The 12,636-nt window shown below is 41.1% G+C and overlaps 1 protein-coding gene across 2 annotated transcripts in view; it reads left to right on the top strand.

Moving 5' to 3' along the window:
- USP22 (ubiquitin specific peptidase 22) overlaps positions 1–12,636 on the top strand; it is an 87,230-nt gene that overhangs the window by 54,610 nt on the left and 19,984 nt on the right. For both annotated transcript variants that reach the window (XM_048961987.1, XM_048961986.1), the window contains one exon: positions 8,394–8,563. In XM_048961987.1, coding sequence (XP_048817944.1) covers positions 8,394–8,563 — 170 coding nt within the window. The remainder of the gene's footprint in view (positions 1–8,393; positions 8,564–12,636) is intronic.

Genomic DNA, 12,636 nt, shown 5'->3' with positions numbered 1-12,636 from the left:
TTGCCACAAGTGAGTCTGTGCTGTATAGCTTTTTTATTTTTTAAGAGCATGATGCATTGGTTCTTGATGCCTGAGATAAAAATAATTTTGTGATGCAGATGGTCAGCAAAAATGCTGAAGACAATAAATGACAGGCATAAAAGCTATCATTTTTCTTAGGAAGAAGAAAGCCTTTATGTAGGGGTGGATTAAACTGTTTCCCAAGTTTATTTAAAGGCCTTTGCCTGGCTCTAAGTTCGGATTATTCTTCATACTTAAAATACAAGGCAGCCATTGCTTTACCAGGAACAACATAGCTTCACATCGTGGAAATCGCTCCTGGAATACTGAAGCCACCACTAAAGTCACCTTTAGTATCTACAGGGCAGTGAAATCAGAGGCAGCATGCCAATGGCGAAGAATGGGAACTCGTCTGGGTTGTGGTTCATTTTTTGGCATCGCCTTCTGTTCTGGGCATCTCTGGAATCAGCGTCTGGTTTGGAGCGTATTTCATCTGTGCAACAATAGTCTGAAACACTGTGCTTTTTCATTTGTTTGGTTATAAGTTGCTTGGCCTGTGGGGGGGTGGTGGTGAAAGACCAACCTGTCTCTTTGAGACAGAACCTCTGGTAAACCCTCTTTGGTAGACATTGTACTGAATCTCATATAATCATTTGCTGCTGTTTATTCCCATATCATTGCTAGCAATTCTATGTTCAAATAAGCCACAAATCCATATCTGCTATGCTGAGCTTGACTGCAGTTTTGTTCAAATATTACACCACTGCTTTTAATTGGAAGTACAGTATGATTCACAGCTGCTGCTGAGCTCCTATGGAGCTGATTTATAGCACTGCTCATAAATGCAAACTTTTTCGTTGATCCACACGAGCAGGTATGACAGGAAGGAAATGAAGTACCAGATCTGATGCTGACTGATTTTTGTATTATCCTCTGACTTTATTCTTGCATTACTAAAATGAATGATGTGCTGAGCCACAAATGCAAAAGCTCATGCAAAGTATCAGTGCAGCCTAAAAGTGGCATTGAGAATAGTTAGAAGGCCTGATTCTATAGCAGCAGAGGTTCTCTGTCCTTTCCTGGAAGCAGGGCAGTTAATTTTGCTTTCCAGGGCCTTATGGTAGGAATAGCTACGTGTGCATTCAGGCTGTGGCTGTTTTGCTGCTCAGACTGCAGCGTCTGACAGTTGCCTGCACTGGAGGTGTGTTGCAGCAGAGGTGTTCTGGGGGCAGGAGGGTTGGCTGCCTCTGGAACTGACATTTCTGCAGCCCCTCCTGGCTGCGGCCGTGGCTTTTTGCTCTGACCTCTGCTGAGCTGCTCGAACCTGCTTGAAGGATCAAAAGCTCATCACTGTCTGCAGGTGATGCAGACCCTTTCAAGGTGAGGCTGCTTTTTCTGCCAGACTGGCACATTAAACCATTTCACCATGGAGTCAGGTGCCAGCTCGGTGCGGCGGGAGCATCCCCTTTGGCATTGCTTAGCTGTGAGTTTGAATGAGCTGTCAGGTGAAAATGCCCTGCCTTTCCCACCTTGTCAGAGGTGGTTGCTCCGTTCTGTGTCGTGCTGTACTATTAATCTGGATATGTGAACAGCTCGATGAAAAGGTGGAGGGGTCACTTCATGCCTTCTCTTAGTCTGGGTCAGGTGTACGAGGCCATTACTGACAACTGAGAGCTGCTTCTCAACAGCTCCAACTGCAGGGAGTCCCGGACTCCCCTGTTGCAATGTTTTCTAACTGTGAAACAATTATTTTTAATATCTAATTAAATTTCACTTCTTGTGAGCGCAGTCTTTTTTTTATTATAGCTTGGATAGGCCACAAGAGTTAATTACAGTCTTCTTTGCAGTTGCCTTTCACGTATTTGAAAATTGTCAGCCTGTCTGTTCCTCCATTGGCACTATCTTTTTAATTAACTGACTCAACCAGTGGGTTCTTCAGTTAGTTTCTCAAATCTCATGTATTAATTTCATGCAAATTTTCACTCCTGTTCTTGCCTTCTCCTTGGGTTGAATAGATCTCTTAAATTGGGCGCTCTATTCCAGGCATCATCAGCGAGAGCCTTACTGTGTCAGCAGGGCAGAGTAACCTCCTCTCAGCCTCGTCAGAAGCTTGTTGAGTTTCACAGTGTTCCATTTGCCCCTTCAGTGCAGGATTATGTCACTTAGGTTGGATTGCTATCATAGCTGTTGCTTCTTATTTCCTCTTTGTGAACTTAAATTTTCTCATTTCCTACACCGTATTTTTTTAATTGAACTTAATTTCACATAGATTCTCCTGTATACTGAGTTGCTTTTGAATTGTTGTTCTGTCTTCCCATTACATTTTAACTACTTTGATGTAGTGTATCACTTCCGTAGGTCTATTTCATGTGATTTTATTTTGAAGCTGTTAAATAAAAATGCCAAATGCGATCAATGCAGTCAGGAGAGGCAGGATCTGCACTGAATGTAATTGAATTCAGCTCTGTTGCTGAGACACCACCGTTGCTGTGGGTGTGTCTGGACGAGTTAATGTAGGTAGGCTGTGACTTATTGGTAACTTAACTTTTTTTTCAGGCATTTTAAGGAGGAAAATGTGGAAATGGGAAATTTTGAATGGCGTTCCTCACACAGAATAAAAAGGGATGAATTGGGAACGTCTGCGTGAATGCTGAGGTCACTATGGAGCTGTCCCAGTTGCACAGAAATGTGCCAGAAGTTATTGCCAAAAGACTTTGGGTTGTCATGTGAACCTGAATGAAACAATTGAGCACATGTTTCAGTGCTGCTTCTCTGGCCTGACACTTAATGGGAGATCTGTCTTACAGCCTAACTGGGAAATACAATCTGACACATTGCTCATATGTGTTCTGTTTTATCTTACTGTGTTTGAACCGTTTGGCAGTGTGAAAGGTGAGCAAGTGCCTCTTTCTAAAAGCAAAACAACTCTTGGCCAGGATCTTACAAACAAGCAAAACCAACAACGACAAAAGCAAACAACCGGGGGAAAAAGAACAACCTGCAGTGAACTGCAGAACATGTTGTGAAGGTCACAGCTTTGGTGCATAGGATGTATTTCCTGGTGTGTTTTTGTGGTCTGTTTTCATTGGTTGGATTTTATTTTGAGTTGGTAGTTACTCAGCTGCAGAAGGAGTCACATTTGGTTAATCCCTGGTAATGAATTGACCAAGCCTCCTTTCTCGCTGAGTAGTTTTGGTAATAGGGTAAACAGACAAGTAATGAGGTTGATTCCACTTGCTGTACAGCACTGACATACCAAAACAGAGAACTTTGCAGGTTGAGTGATGCGTCCATCTAAGTAGTCTCTGTCTCCTAATACTGATGATACAGGCAAGGAAGAGCACTCTGTTCAACTTCAGCAGTTAATGACTTTGCTGTACGTGTGCCCTTCATGGCACAGCATTCTCTTCTCCAGTGTGCTATCTCTTGTAGCTGGACCTCAGAGTTTTCTGTTGGAGATGGAATCAAGGACAGTTTATTTCTGTACACATGAGCAAACTTTTTTCTAGTAAGTAATTTATTTCAAAAGTAATGAAAACTATACAGTGATCCAAAATCTTCTGCCAGAAATTGGAAGAATAAAGACGGATTTTCATTTAGAATACAAATGCTGTTTTTCCTGAGAGATGTCTTTTTTCTCCAGAAAGCTTTTTCTGATGCGATTGTTGTTCTGCCTCTGCAGGTGCAGGTAAACTTGGGATTTATGGCGCAGTTCCTAATGCAGTGGATACAAATAAGTCTTCTCTATTAGCAGTACTTCTTCATAGGTTCTGTTTTCAAATTAAAACGAATATTGAGTGTCATCGGTGAGTTTGTAAAATACTTTGAACAAAACAGGTCTAATTTGACTCTGCTTGTGCTGCTGTATGGGTTCAATGCAGGAACTGAGAAGGGATTCTTTAACTGAAGTACTGTGGAATAAATCCAGTGCAGTGTCATGGTTTTTTGATGGCTCACATGACCAGTGGTGGCACAGCACATCACGCTTCTTACTGTGTAAGCTTCTCTAGTTTCGTTTATTTGCACACTGCTGCTCTCTGAAATTAGTAGATGTATATTTTCTTTCAAAAGGGACCATCTTTTGAGAATAATTGCTACCACTGACCCCATCAGCAGAAGCTATGCTGCTTCTGGCATGCAAATGGAACAGTGGTGTGTTGGTTGCTTGGGGCCCATATTCGTAACAGCTGCGTTCTGGAAATGTGCAGTCTGGTTTCCACCTGGGAGCCGAGAGGTTTGGGTTCTTTTCCCCTCTTTAGGTACTGAGAAGTAGGGCAGTGCTCCCTTGAGATACATTTTCAGAAAGATGCACTATAAATATGTTCTTGCTGTATGAACATAAGATGTAAAAAACAAACTTAAAAAAAAAGATGTTTATTGCTGTGCTGCACTGTATTTCCAAGGGTTATGTTGAACTTGCTTCCTCTAAATATTTTAGTGAGCACTTCTTCAGCTTGCACCGACTTCTGATACGATTTGGTGGAGCTTCAGGGATTCACTGACACAGATGGGCAACTGGGAGGGTTGGGTTTGGGGCCAGCAAATTGTGCTCAGGTGGTGCTGACCTGTTCTTAATGTACAAAGGTTCTTGATCTGGTTGTGCTGAGCAGTTTCCTGATTCATGTCACAGTTGCGTTATTCGCTGACCTACGTTTTTGCTTCCAGGATCTTCATTCAATTAAATCACAGTAATATTTGTTCAGTCTGGTTTATCTGTTCTTCTTCCCATCCCAGCATCAATCCTAGCTTTTGAGACGAACCTCTTCAGAGGGGCGATTTAAGCACCTGATTGCTTTTCAGTCTTTTGTGTTCATGTGTGGCCCTCTCATTTCCACCTCCCCAGTGCCCCCTGCCCTCCATGAGAAGTGGAATTTCCTTATCTTGTGTTGGTGTTTTCATTTCACCTGCATGGGTGGACTTGCAGAACTGCTGTTCTGGACGTTCCTGCATCACAGCAGCACACTTGCCCAGCGTTGCAGATCAGTTGCTTCGAGCATCTGAAAAATCAAAAACCGGTACTGGAAGAAGATGGAAGAACTGAAGGTGACAAAGGTAAGCCTGCTGCTTTATGGCTTTGAGAGTGAGTGTAAAAGGAAATTCCTGCACAGGATTATGTCTACTGAGGGCATTGCACAAGTAGAATTCCTGCTGCTTTGCTTACACCCTGCCTGTTTAGCATGTGACAGAGCGGAAATAGTGGTGATTATGACCAAATATTTTCTTAATACCAAGCAGGATAAACCTGTCTTGACTGCAGTATTTATTTCCAGTACTTATATTTTTATCTGTAAAGTTATGAGGAAAGTAGTGCTTCTGTACAAAACAGGATTACCACAGGAGCACCCATCTGCATTTAGAGTTGAGGTATCTCACTGGTTGATCTTGCTTGTTCTGGAAACAGTTCATTAAAATCAGAGACAAAGTTACTACTAAAAAGCACAGCAGAAATCTGCAGCGTACCACAGCCTTACAAGAGCAGTTAAGTCTGCTGGGAATCGTTGGCATCAGCCCACCCTCTAGACAAGTACTGTCAGATGATTAATACTGGTGGGCACTACTGATGTTCATACAAAAGTAGACTGCTGCATTTAAGATTTTGACACTTTTTCTCTTAGTTTATGTCTGTTATGTTTCAGTGCTGTCTCTTCCAGTTAAATATTGCCAGACTTTCTTAATGGAGAGGGTGTGGCAGACACAACTCATTTACTTTCTGAATATTGCATTGATTGGAATGCTGCATGGGCTTTGGTTTCTAGCTGCTTCTCTCCCATAAAACTCCTTTTCCATAAGAGTTCCATGCAAGAGAATGTGTCTTTCTAAGTTCAGTCAGTTCTTCAGTACACGTGCATCAAAATTTGATGTTTTTAGGATGCTCCAGTTAGTTATGCAGTAGCTTAGCTGTAGTTCTGTGCATTGTACCTGTCCCATTTCAGATGTCAATTTGAGAGACAGTTTAGCAGCTGCAGTCATTGCTCTCTTAAGGATAAGAGTTATATATGCTCCTTTACCTTTTTCCCTTTCCAGTCAAGTAAGTTCTCATGTTTTACTACATTCACCATTTTCTTACTTTTAAAAGGGTTTGAGGTATTCACATTTCAGCCTTGTCTGTTTTGCAGGTTGTTTTGTGTTGCTTCATTCAAGTGATGCCATAGCATAAGAAGCACCCTTTTTTCTACCTGTGGAGGACTGACACCGAAGACCAATCAAGAGCAAAAGCAAGAGAGCCTATGGAGTTGTAACTGGTTGTCTGGTGGAAGCTTTGAGGAAGATTGATTCTTCTTGTGGTCACAGGGAAACAAGGTCCAGCCTCAGGCATGTGATAAATGATGTTTAATAAATGATTCCAAAAAGCTGCCTTTATGTGTTTGCTTTTACTTGTGATTTTTCTACTAGATATCAAGGGGAAAAAAAGATAGGGTGAGTCTCCAGGTGGACCTGCTGGTTTCCACTTCTCTTCTGTGCTGCACAGGCTGACTTTGAATGCTGCTGCTAACCAGTGTAGCCAAGTCTTCCAGAGAGAAATAAGGAGAGAGCTTTCTGCTCAAAATACCCTGGTGCATCTCAAGCGTGTCCAGGGAGCCTCACAAGCATCTGTTGGCACAGATTGGTTCAAATAAAACCAGTAAGTTCTAAATAGATGATAAAGGAGAGAAGTAGGCAGGAGATACCAACTGAACATTTCTCCACTTGCATAGCACGAACATCTTTCTGCTTGATATTGTTTGCAGAGATGTGTACACTGTGGATTGACATAGGACTGTGTACAGTGTTGCAGAATTGCACTGTTTTTCAGACTGCTACACCAAATTAACTATTTAACACTTTGTTAATGATGTGCACACGTTTGTTGCCTCCCAGCGTGAAAATAAAGCAGCTGATTGCAATGAGCTTTCTGCCCAATAGAAGTTACTGCAATATACATGAGGAACTTTGTCCTGCACGGTGAATAAACAGAAGCACCAGGAAGCTGTTGGAAGGAGGGCTGTGTTTCATTAGATACAGAAAAGGAGATTTCAGAGGGCTCTGTATCCATCGCCTGCAGCTCAGTGTGCGGCTCCAGCTGATGCAGTGCCGTTTCTCTCTGGTAACATAGCAACTGGACCACACCTCCTCCTGCTGAAAGATGCTGAAGAGCCCTTTGAGCACTGTCTGGTGTACTGCAAGGGAACTGCACCATTTTTAATTAGCACAGCGTTGCCAGCTGATACTTTTCTTTATTTATTTATTTTTCCTGTAGAATGGCAAGGCAATTCTTTGTTCTCTATCAAGTAATTCATTTTTTCATTCATGGTTTATGTAGTAATTCTGTTTATATCGCAAAAAAGGACCACGCTCGTTTTAAATTGACAGCAAAATTGTATGTGTGTGTCAGGGCATTTTTTTTTCCTTGTTTCAGAGTAAACTTTTGATTAAAAAATCATCATTCTTGTCCACCTGATGACCTTGTTTAGCACTCCTGTATGGTGGCATTAACATTTTGGAAGAGTACTCAAGGACTTGAGCATGTTTTTCTTCTCACTTAGACTTTGCAAATGACTGAAAGCTTTCCCCACTCCTAACCTCTCTTCAGTGGTGCAACAAAAGAGCATTCCTTTAAGCACCTTGGTTTCCAAGCACAAGAAATCATCTGTGGGCATTACTGAACGTTTGACTTAAGGTGTGATGAATCCTCTTATTCCAAATTGACTTTTGTGATGTGTGCTGTAGATAAAAGTGTGATGTAGTTAAAATACGAGTGGAACTAGCACTGTTCACAGTTATTCTTCAAGGGTGTTTTGTTCAGATCTCGGGTTTTGAACGGGAAGGAGGAAGCACAAAGTCTGTACTGGGTGTCACAGCCTGGCTTTTTGTTTGGCTTATATTGAGGCCGTTTCCTTTTCTGGCTGTCTTAGGAAGATATTTGTTGTATTTTGTCAGTACAAAAATCTTACTTCGACTTTGTGACCTGCAAGAGGGAAAACCTCTTACATGACCTCAGAACAAACTGATTTATTTTAATGTATCATACTGTTGCAGTTTATCAGTTGTTGTTGCCTTTGGGTACGAGCTTGAGGAGGGAGCACGTTTTGGTGATGTTTGGAAAAATGGCCTCTGCAAAAATAGTGCTGTTGGTGTTGCTGTACTTTGAGTTTTATGTTCCTCTAAGAATTTACAGCAAAAACAAACCCCAAAAACAAACAAATCATGCTGTAGTTAAGAAAGCTCGTGGCAGTTTGTGACTTGAGTACATCAAAACCAATAGCCTACCTAAACGTAAAGTTGTGTACTTGGAGCATACATAGTAAATCTGTTAACACCACCGTGGAAATTGTATAAAAATGCAAATAATTTAAGTGTACTGTTTTCTAAATACAGTAATGCTTACGCATCCCCTCCCCCTTCTGTCTTTATAGGTCTACGAGGGCTAATCAATCTTGGGAACACATGTTTTATGAACTGTATTGTCCAGGCACTTACCCACACTCCACTGCTGCGAGATTTCTTCCTCTCCGACAGGCACAAATGTGAAATGCAAAGCCCCAGCTCATGTCTGGTCTGTGAAATGTCTACGCTTTTTCAGGAGGTGAGTGCTGTTTGCTGCAATAGCATCACCTTTCTGCAGATGTTGGCTGTTTTGTATCCCAAAAGGGATTGTGTTCTATTTGCAAATGTAAAAGGAATGCAAATTCTGCTTCCCCTTGAGGTCGCAAATCAGAGCAGTAGAGACTGAGATCCTGCTGTCAGAAATACCTGATTGCTGAAAAGAAAACTCTTGGCCTTTGAAGACTTGTGCTTAAGTCATCGTTGTTTAGGCAGTGGTGGGATTGGACGTAATGCAGCACTGCCTGCTTTTCTGAGACTGACCTGCAGTTGTTTATCTCAAAGCTGAATGCGTGTGTTAATTAAACGTGCAAGTTGTAACTGGAAAATATGGCACAGGCTCTTCTGGCGATAATGGGAATAAGAATAAAGCAATATGTGGCCTTGTGGTTTGAGGAACTGAACTGTGTAGGTTTGTGTAAGTATTTTACTGATGTTGACTCTGTGCTTCCTAACAGAAAACCCTCTGCTATTATCTCTTATGTGGAAACAAATTAATGACTGGGAGGATGTAGGAAGGTGAATGTGTTGATGCAGTTTGTACCTTGCATATATGAGCAGCGGTTCTTTTATTTTTCACTCAGGTGACTGGCCTTGCAACATGCCTTTCCCTAAGTCTAATCTGTGCTGCATGTGATGGGCACGTTCTTGTCCTTAGCTGATAGCAGATGAGCTTTACTATTGTAATGAATTAAGGGCTATATGGCTAAATGTAAGCTTCAGGTTTTAAAAGGAGATGTCTCTAAAAACAAGCTCACACATACACTCCAGTCCTGTGCCTTTCCAGGAGTGATCTGCTTTCTTGGTAAGCAGAGCAAAACAGGGCCATAGTATGTGTTGGTACAAAGCACCTAAAGTAGCTGGGGATGTCTGTGTGCAGCAGCTTGGTGCAGGTGAGTTCAGTGTGTGTGCAAGGTGAAGTCCCCTTAGCCTTTCCAGTATGAAGTTGCTTTCTAATCACACTCGGCACTCACTGCAATCTGTAAATTTCATGCTGTTTATCAGTCATTAGCTGCATACTGTACTTCTTATTTTTGGATTGATTTTTCAATTATTCCTAAGCCTGTCTGGAGAGAAGGTAAAAAAAACTAAAGGCAGACATAGCAATAGGTAGCAGCTACAGCATTATTCAGACCAGACGTGGACTTAAATGGGGAAATATCAGTAGACACAAAAAAAGTACAGAAATAGTTCCTGTAGACTGGTAATATAGAAATGTATTTGCTTATTATAAAGGAAAAAAAAAATACTGTTATGGTCTTCCATCAGATTGTTGTTTGAAGTCTAATTCTGATTAATTTTGCCATGTTCTGTTTATACACGTGCATTAAGAAAAGAAAACAAATCTCATGGGAAAGGAGGAAATGAGTATTGCGTTACAGATGGAGTGGCTGGAGGAAACATCAGCACTGCCTGAGCCTGGTCTGTGTTTCCTTTCCTGTATGCTCAGCCCTGCTGATGGCCTGAGATGCCTTTTGCTGGATTATGTACGAGCACGTAGTAAAGAATGGGCAGTTACAGTAATGGGGCTTTAAGTGCAGTGTTCTCATTAAATTTAACTGTAATCAAGCTTAATTTCACACACAACTTTGAGAATCTCAGCCTTCATTTTCTCCGATCAGAATTCATGCCTACACTTGCATTAGTTCTAATAATTGATGTTCTGTAAGATGCATGCAGATGAGCAAAGAGCCACCTCTGATTTTAGACTGTGGGAACAGCAGTGCAGTATTCTGTACTGCTATTGCAGCAAAGTGCTGTGGGAGGAGAACAAAAGGTGACTCCTCAAAGTAAAACAAGCGCTTTGTGTTCCACAAACAAAACTGTTGTGTCATCCAACTTTATTGGTTTTAACATTAATAATACCACGTTGTGTTCATAGCTCACTGCAAATTTCTGTTTCCCATTCAGTTGAATTTCTGCACGTGCAGAATTAAGACAGGTATCTTGCAGTCCTGACCTGGTTATCTTTCACATCCCAAATATATGGCATAGGATTCTTCATTCTAACTATTGCATCTCTGCAGAGATAAGGTCTGAATGAAGGACAGCCAACTAGTGGAGATCTCAGCACTGCGGTTCTTAAGAATTCCTTTGTAATTGAATTACCAGGGAAAGTTGAGTTCAGGTTCTGTCTTGTTTTTAGGAAGCTTTCCCACCAGGATTAACGGATGCAGTTATCCCAAGGCGCCTTGCCCAGTGACAGACGATCGGGGCAAGGGTTAATTTATTTCATCTCCCCTCCAGCCTTTCTTTTTCTGAAGGTGTGATCTTAGGCAAATGGAATGCCAGGGGATCTGGAGAATGCATGCAAGTAAGAATTCTTGTGGAGAAAGAGACCAGTTTGAACATTAAGTGAAACATAGGATATGTAAATAAGCAAATTTTACTCTTCTGTAGTTTAACAGAAATGAATTTCTCCCTACTTTTTATTTAAAAAATCATTTAATTATATAGGTTATACCAATGATTTGTCTGCGTTAAGTAGGAAAGTCTAAAGTTCTTCCACCTTGTGGTGGGTTGGTGGTGAGTGCCAGTTAGTTCTCTAGACTGAGTTCTCACCTTGAGTTTTTCTTGCAAGCATGCAAAGCAATAATCTGAGGGTTTGTTTGTTTTTAAATAACTATCAGTGAACGTTCTCACTTGAGCTGCTGAAACCCCTTTCTCAGTGTAACCATGACATGAATTACATGGCAAAAGAAAAGGAATGAAAAGGATTTGGGAAGAGCAGCGGTGGAACTAGATGAAGGGAAAATGGAACATACAGAATATGTTCATGAACCCTTTTTGCTGAAAGGGTTTGTGTACTCTTTTACCTACTGGTATTTGTGTTTTAGTTTTGCTTTACCAACAAAAATTCATTCTAGGATGGTCCACATTGCAGTGTTTAGGTAAGTTTGTGTGTGGGGTAACCGCTCAGTGCGTTAGGATGGGTGGATTTGTACTCTGTGACCAGAATAGCAAGGATACCTGGGAATGCAGCAGAATGCAGTACATCCACTCAGAAATGTAAAGAACAAAGCCTTCTTTGTTCCCATCATTAGTCATCCCCAGCAGCCTATCGAAGTTCCCAGCACAACTGTGTGAAGTTGAGAAGTGAGGACGAAAAGGAGAAGAAATGAGATGATGTATGGCTTTGATATCTTAAGATTGTACAGGGTTGGAACAGCTTGTATATAAAATAAGTTGTAAGGGAAGTAGAAAGTAGAAAAGGAGTTAGGACCCTTATTGTAGATAGAGACCTTGCATGTGGTAAGGGAGAATGCAAATTTGGGGCCTATTTAGTAAAATCTCATCTCTGAAATCAGAATAGAAAATACACAGAGCCTGAAGGTATTTGTCTGGATCCTTGAAGCTTTACATTTTTGGGGAATCCTCTGTCAGTGTTGTTATATTCTGTTACCCACTCCCTTTATCCACTGTAAGTTTTCTGTACAACTGAAGTCCTTTGAGAACTAATTTCTAAGAGGAGCTGTTAGCTTTTCAAATTGCACTGGAGCCTGGGATGGGATTTATGCCTGTAAATTCTTGATGACAAGGGAAGTGTGAAGTTGGTATGTGTACAGGATACATCACATGCATCTGTTTATTCACAGAATTGGGGAACATCCTTACGTGTTTTTCTGGCAGGAAAAAGGAGTGCAGGTGTTTGTTTTGTTGTTTTTTTTCCTCCCTGACCAGTATTGATATATTTTTGGTAGCAGTAATGCAAAATACAAAGCCAAGACTCATCCAAGTCAAATGTTTAAGTGGGACATACACGGTTCCTCGAGTTGTGCATAAGACTGAGGACACTGCATCCTGCTTTAACCCAGAACAGCAATTAAATAGTGCCTCACCAGTCATTTGCAAATTGCTAGAAGTAATCCTCTTTGAAATAAACAACTCATACTGTTGGATTGAAAATGTTTTCAAAGAGAAAAATACTTTAATTTCTGCTTGGAAGAATTGTGCCACTGAAGTCTTTTAGAGGTGACTTACAAAGACAACCATTTAGATTTGCACAGTTAATGAAAAGCTTTGTGTAATAATGAATAAATAGGGCTTTAAATTGAC

The sequence above is a fragment of the Lagopus muta genome, chromosome 15, assembly GCF_023343835.1.
Source record: "Lagopus muta isolate bLagMut1 chromosome 15, bLagMut1 primary, whole genome shotgun sequence".
Lineage (NCBI taxonomy): Eukaryota > Metazoa > Chordata > Aves > Galliformes > Phasianidae > Lagopus > Lagopus muta.
Note: the sequence above shows the minus strand (reverse complement) of the source record. Positions and strands in the feature narration are given on the sequence as shown.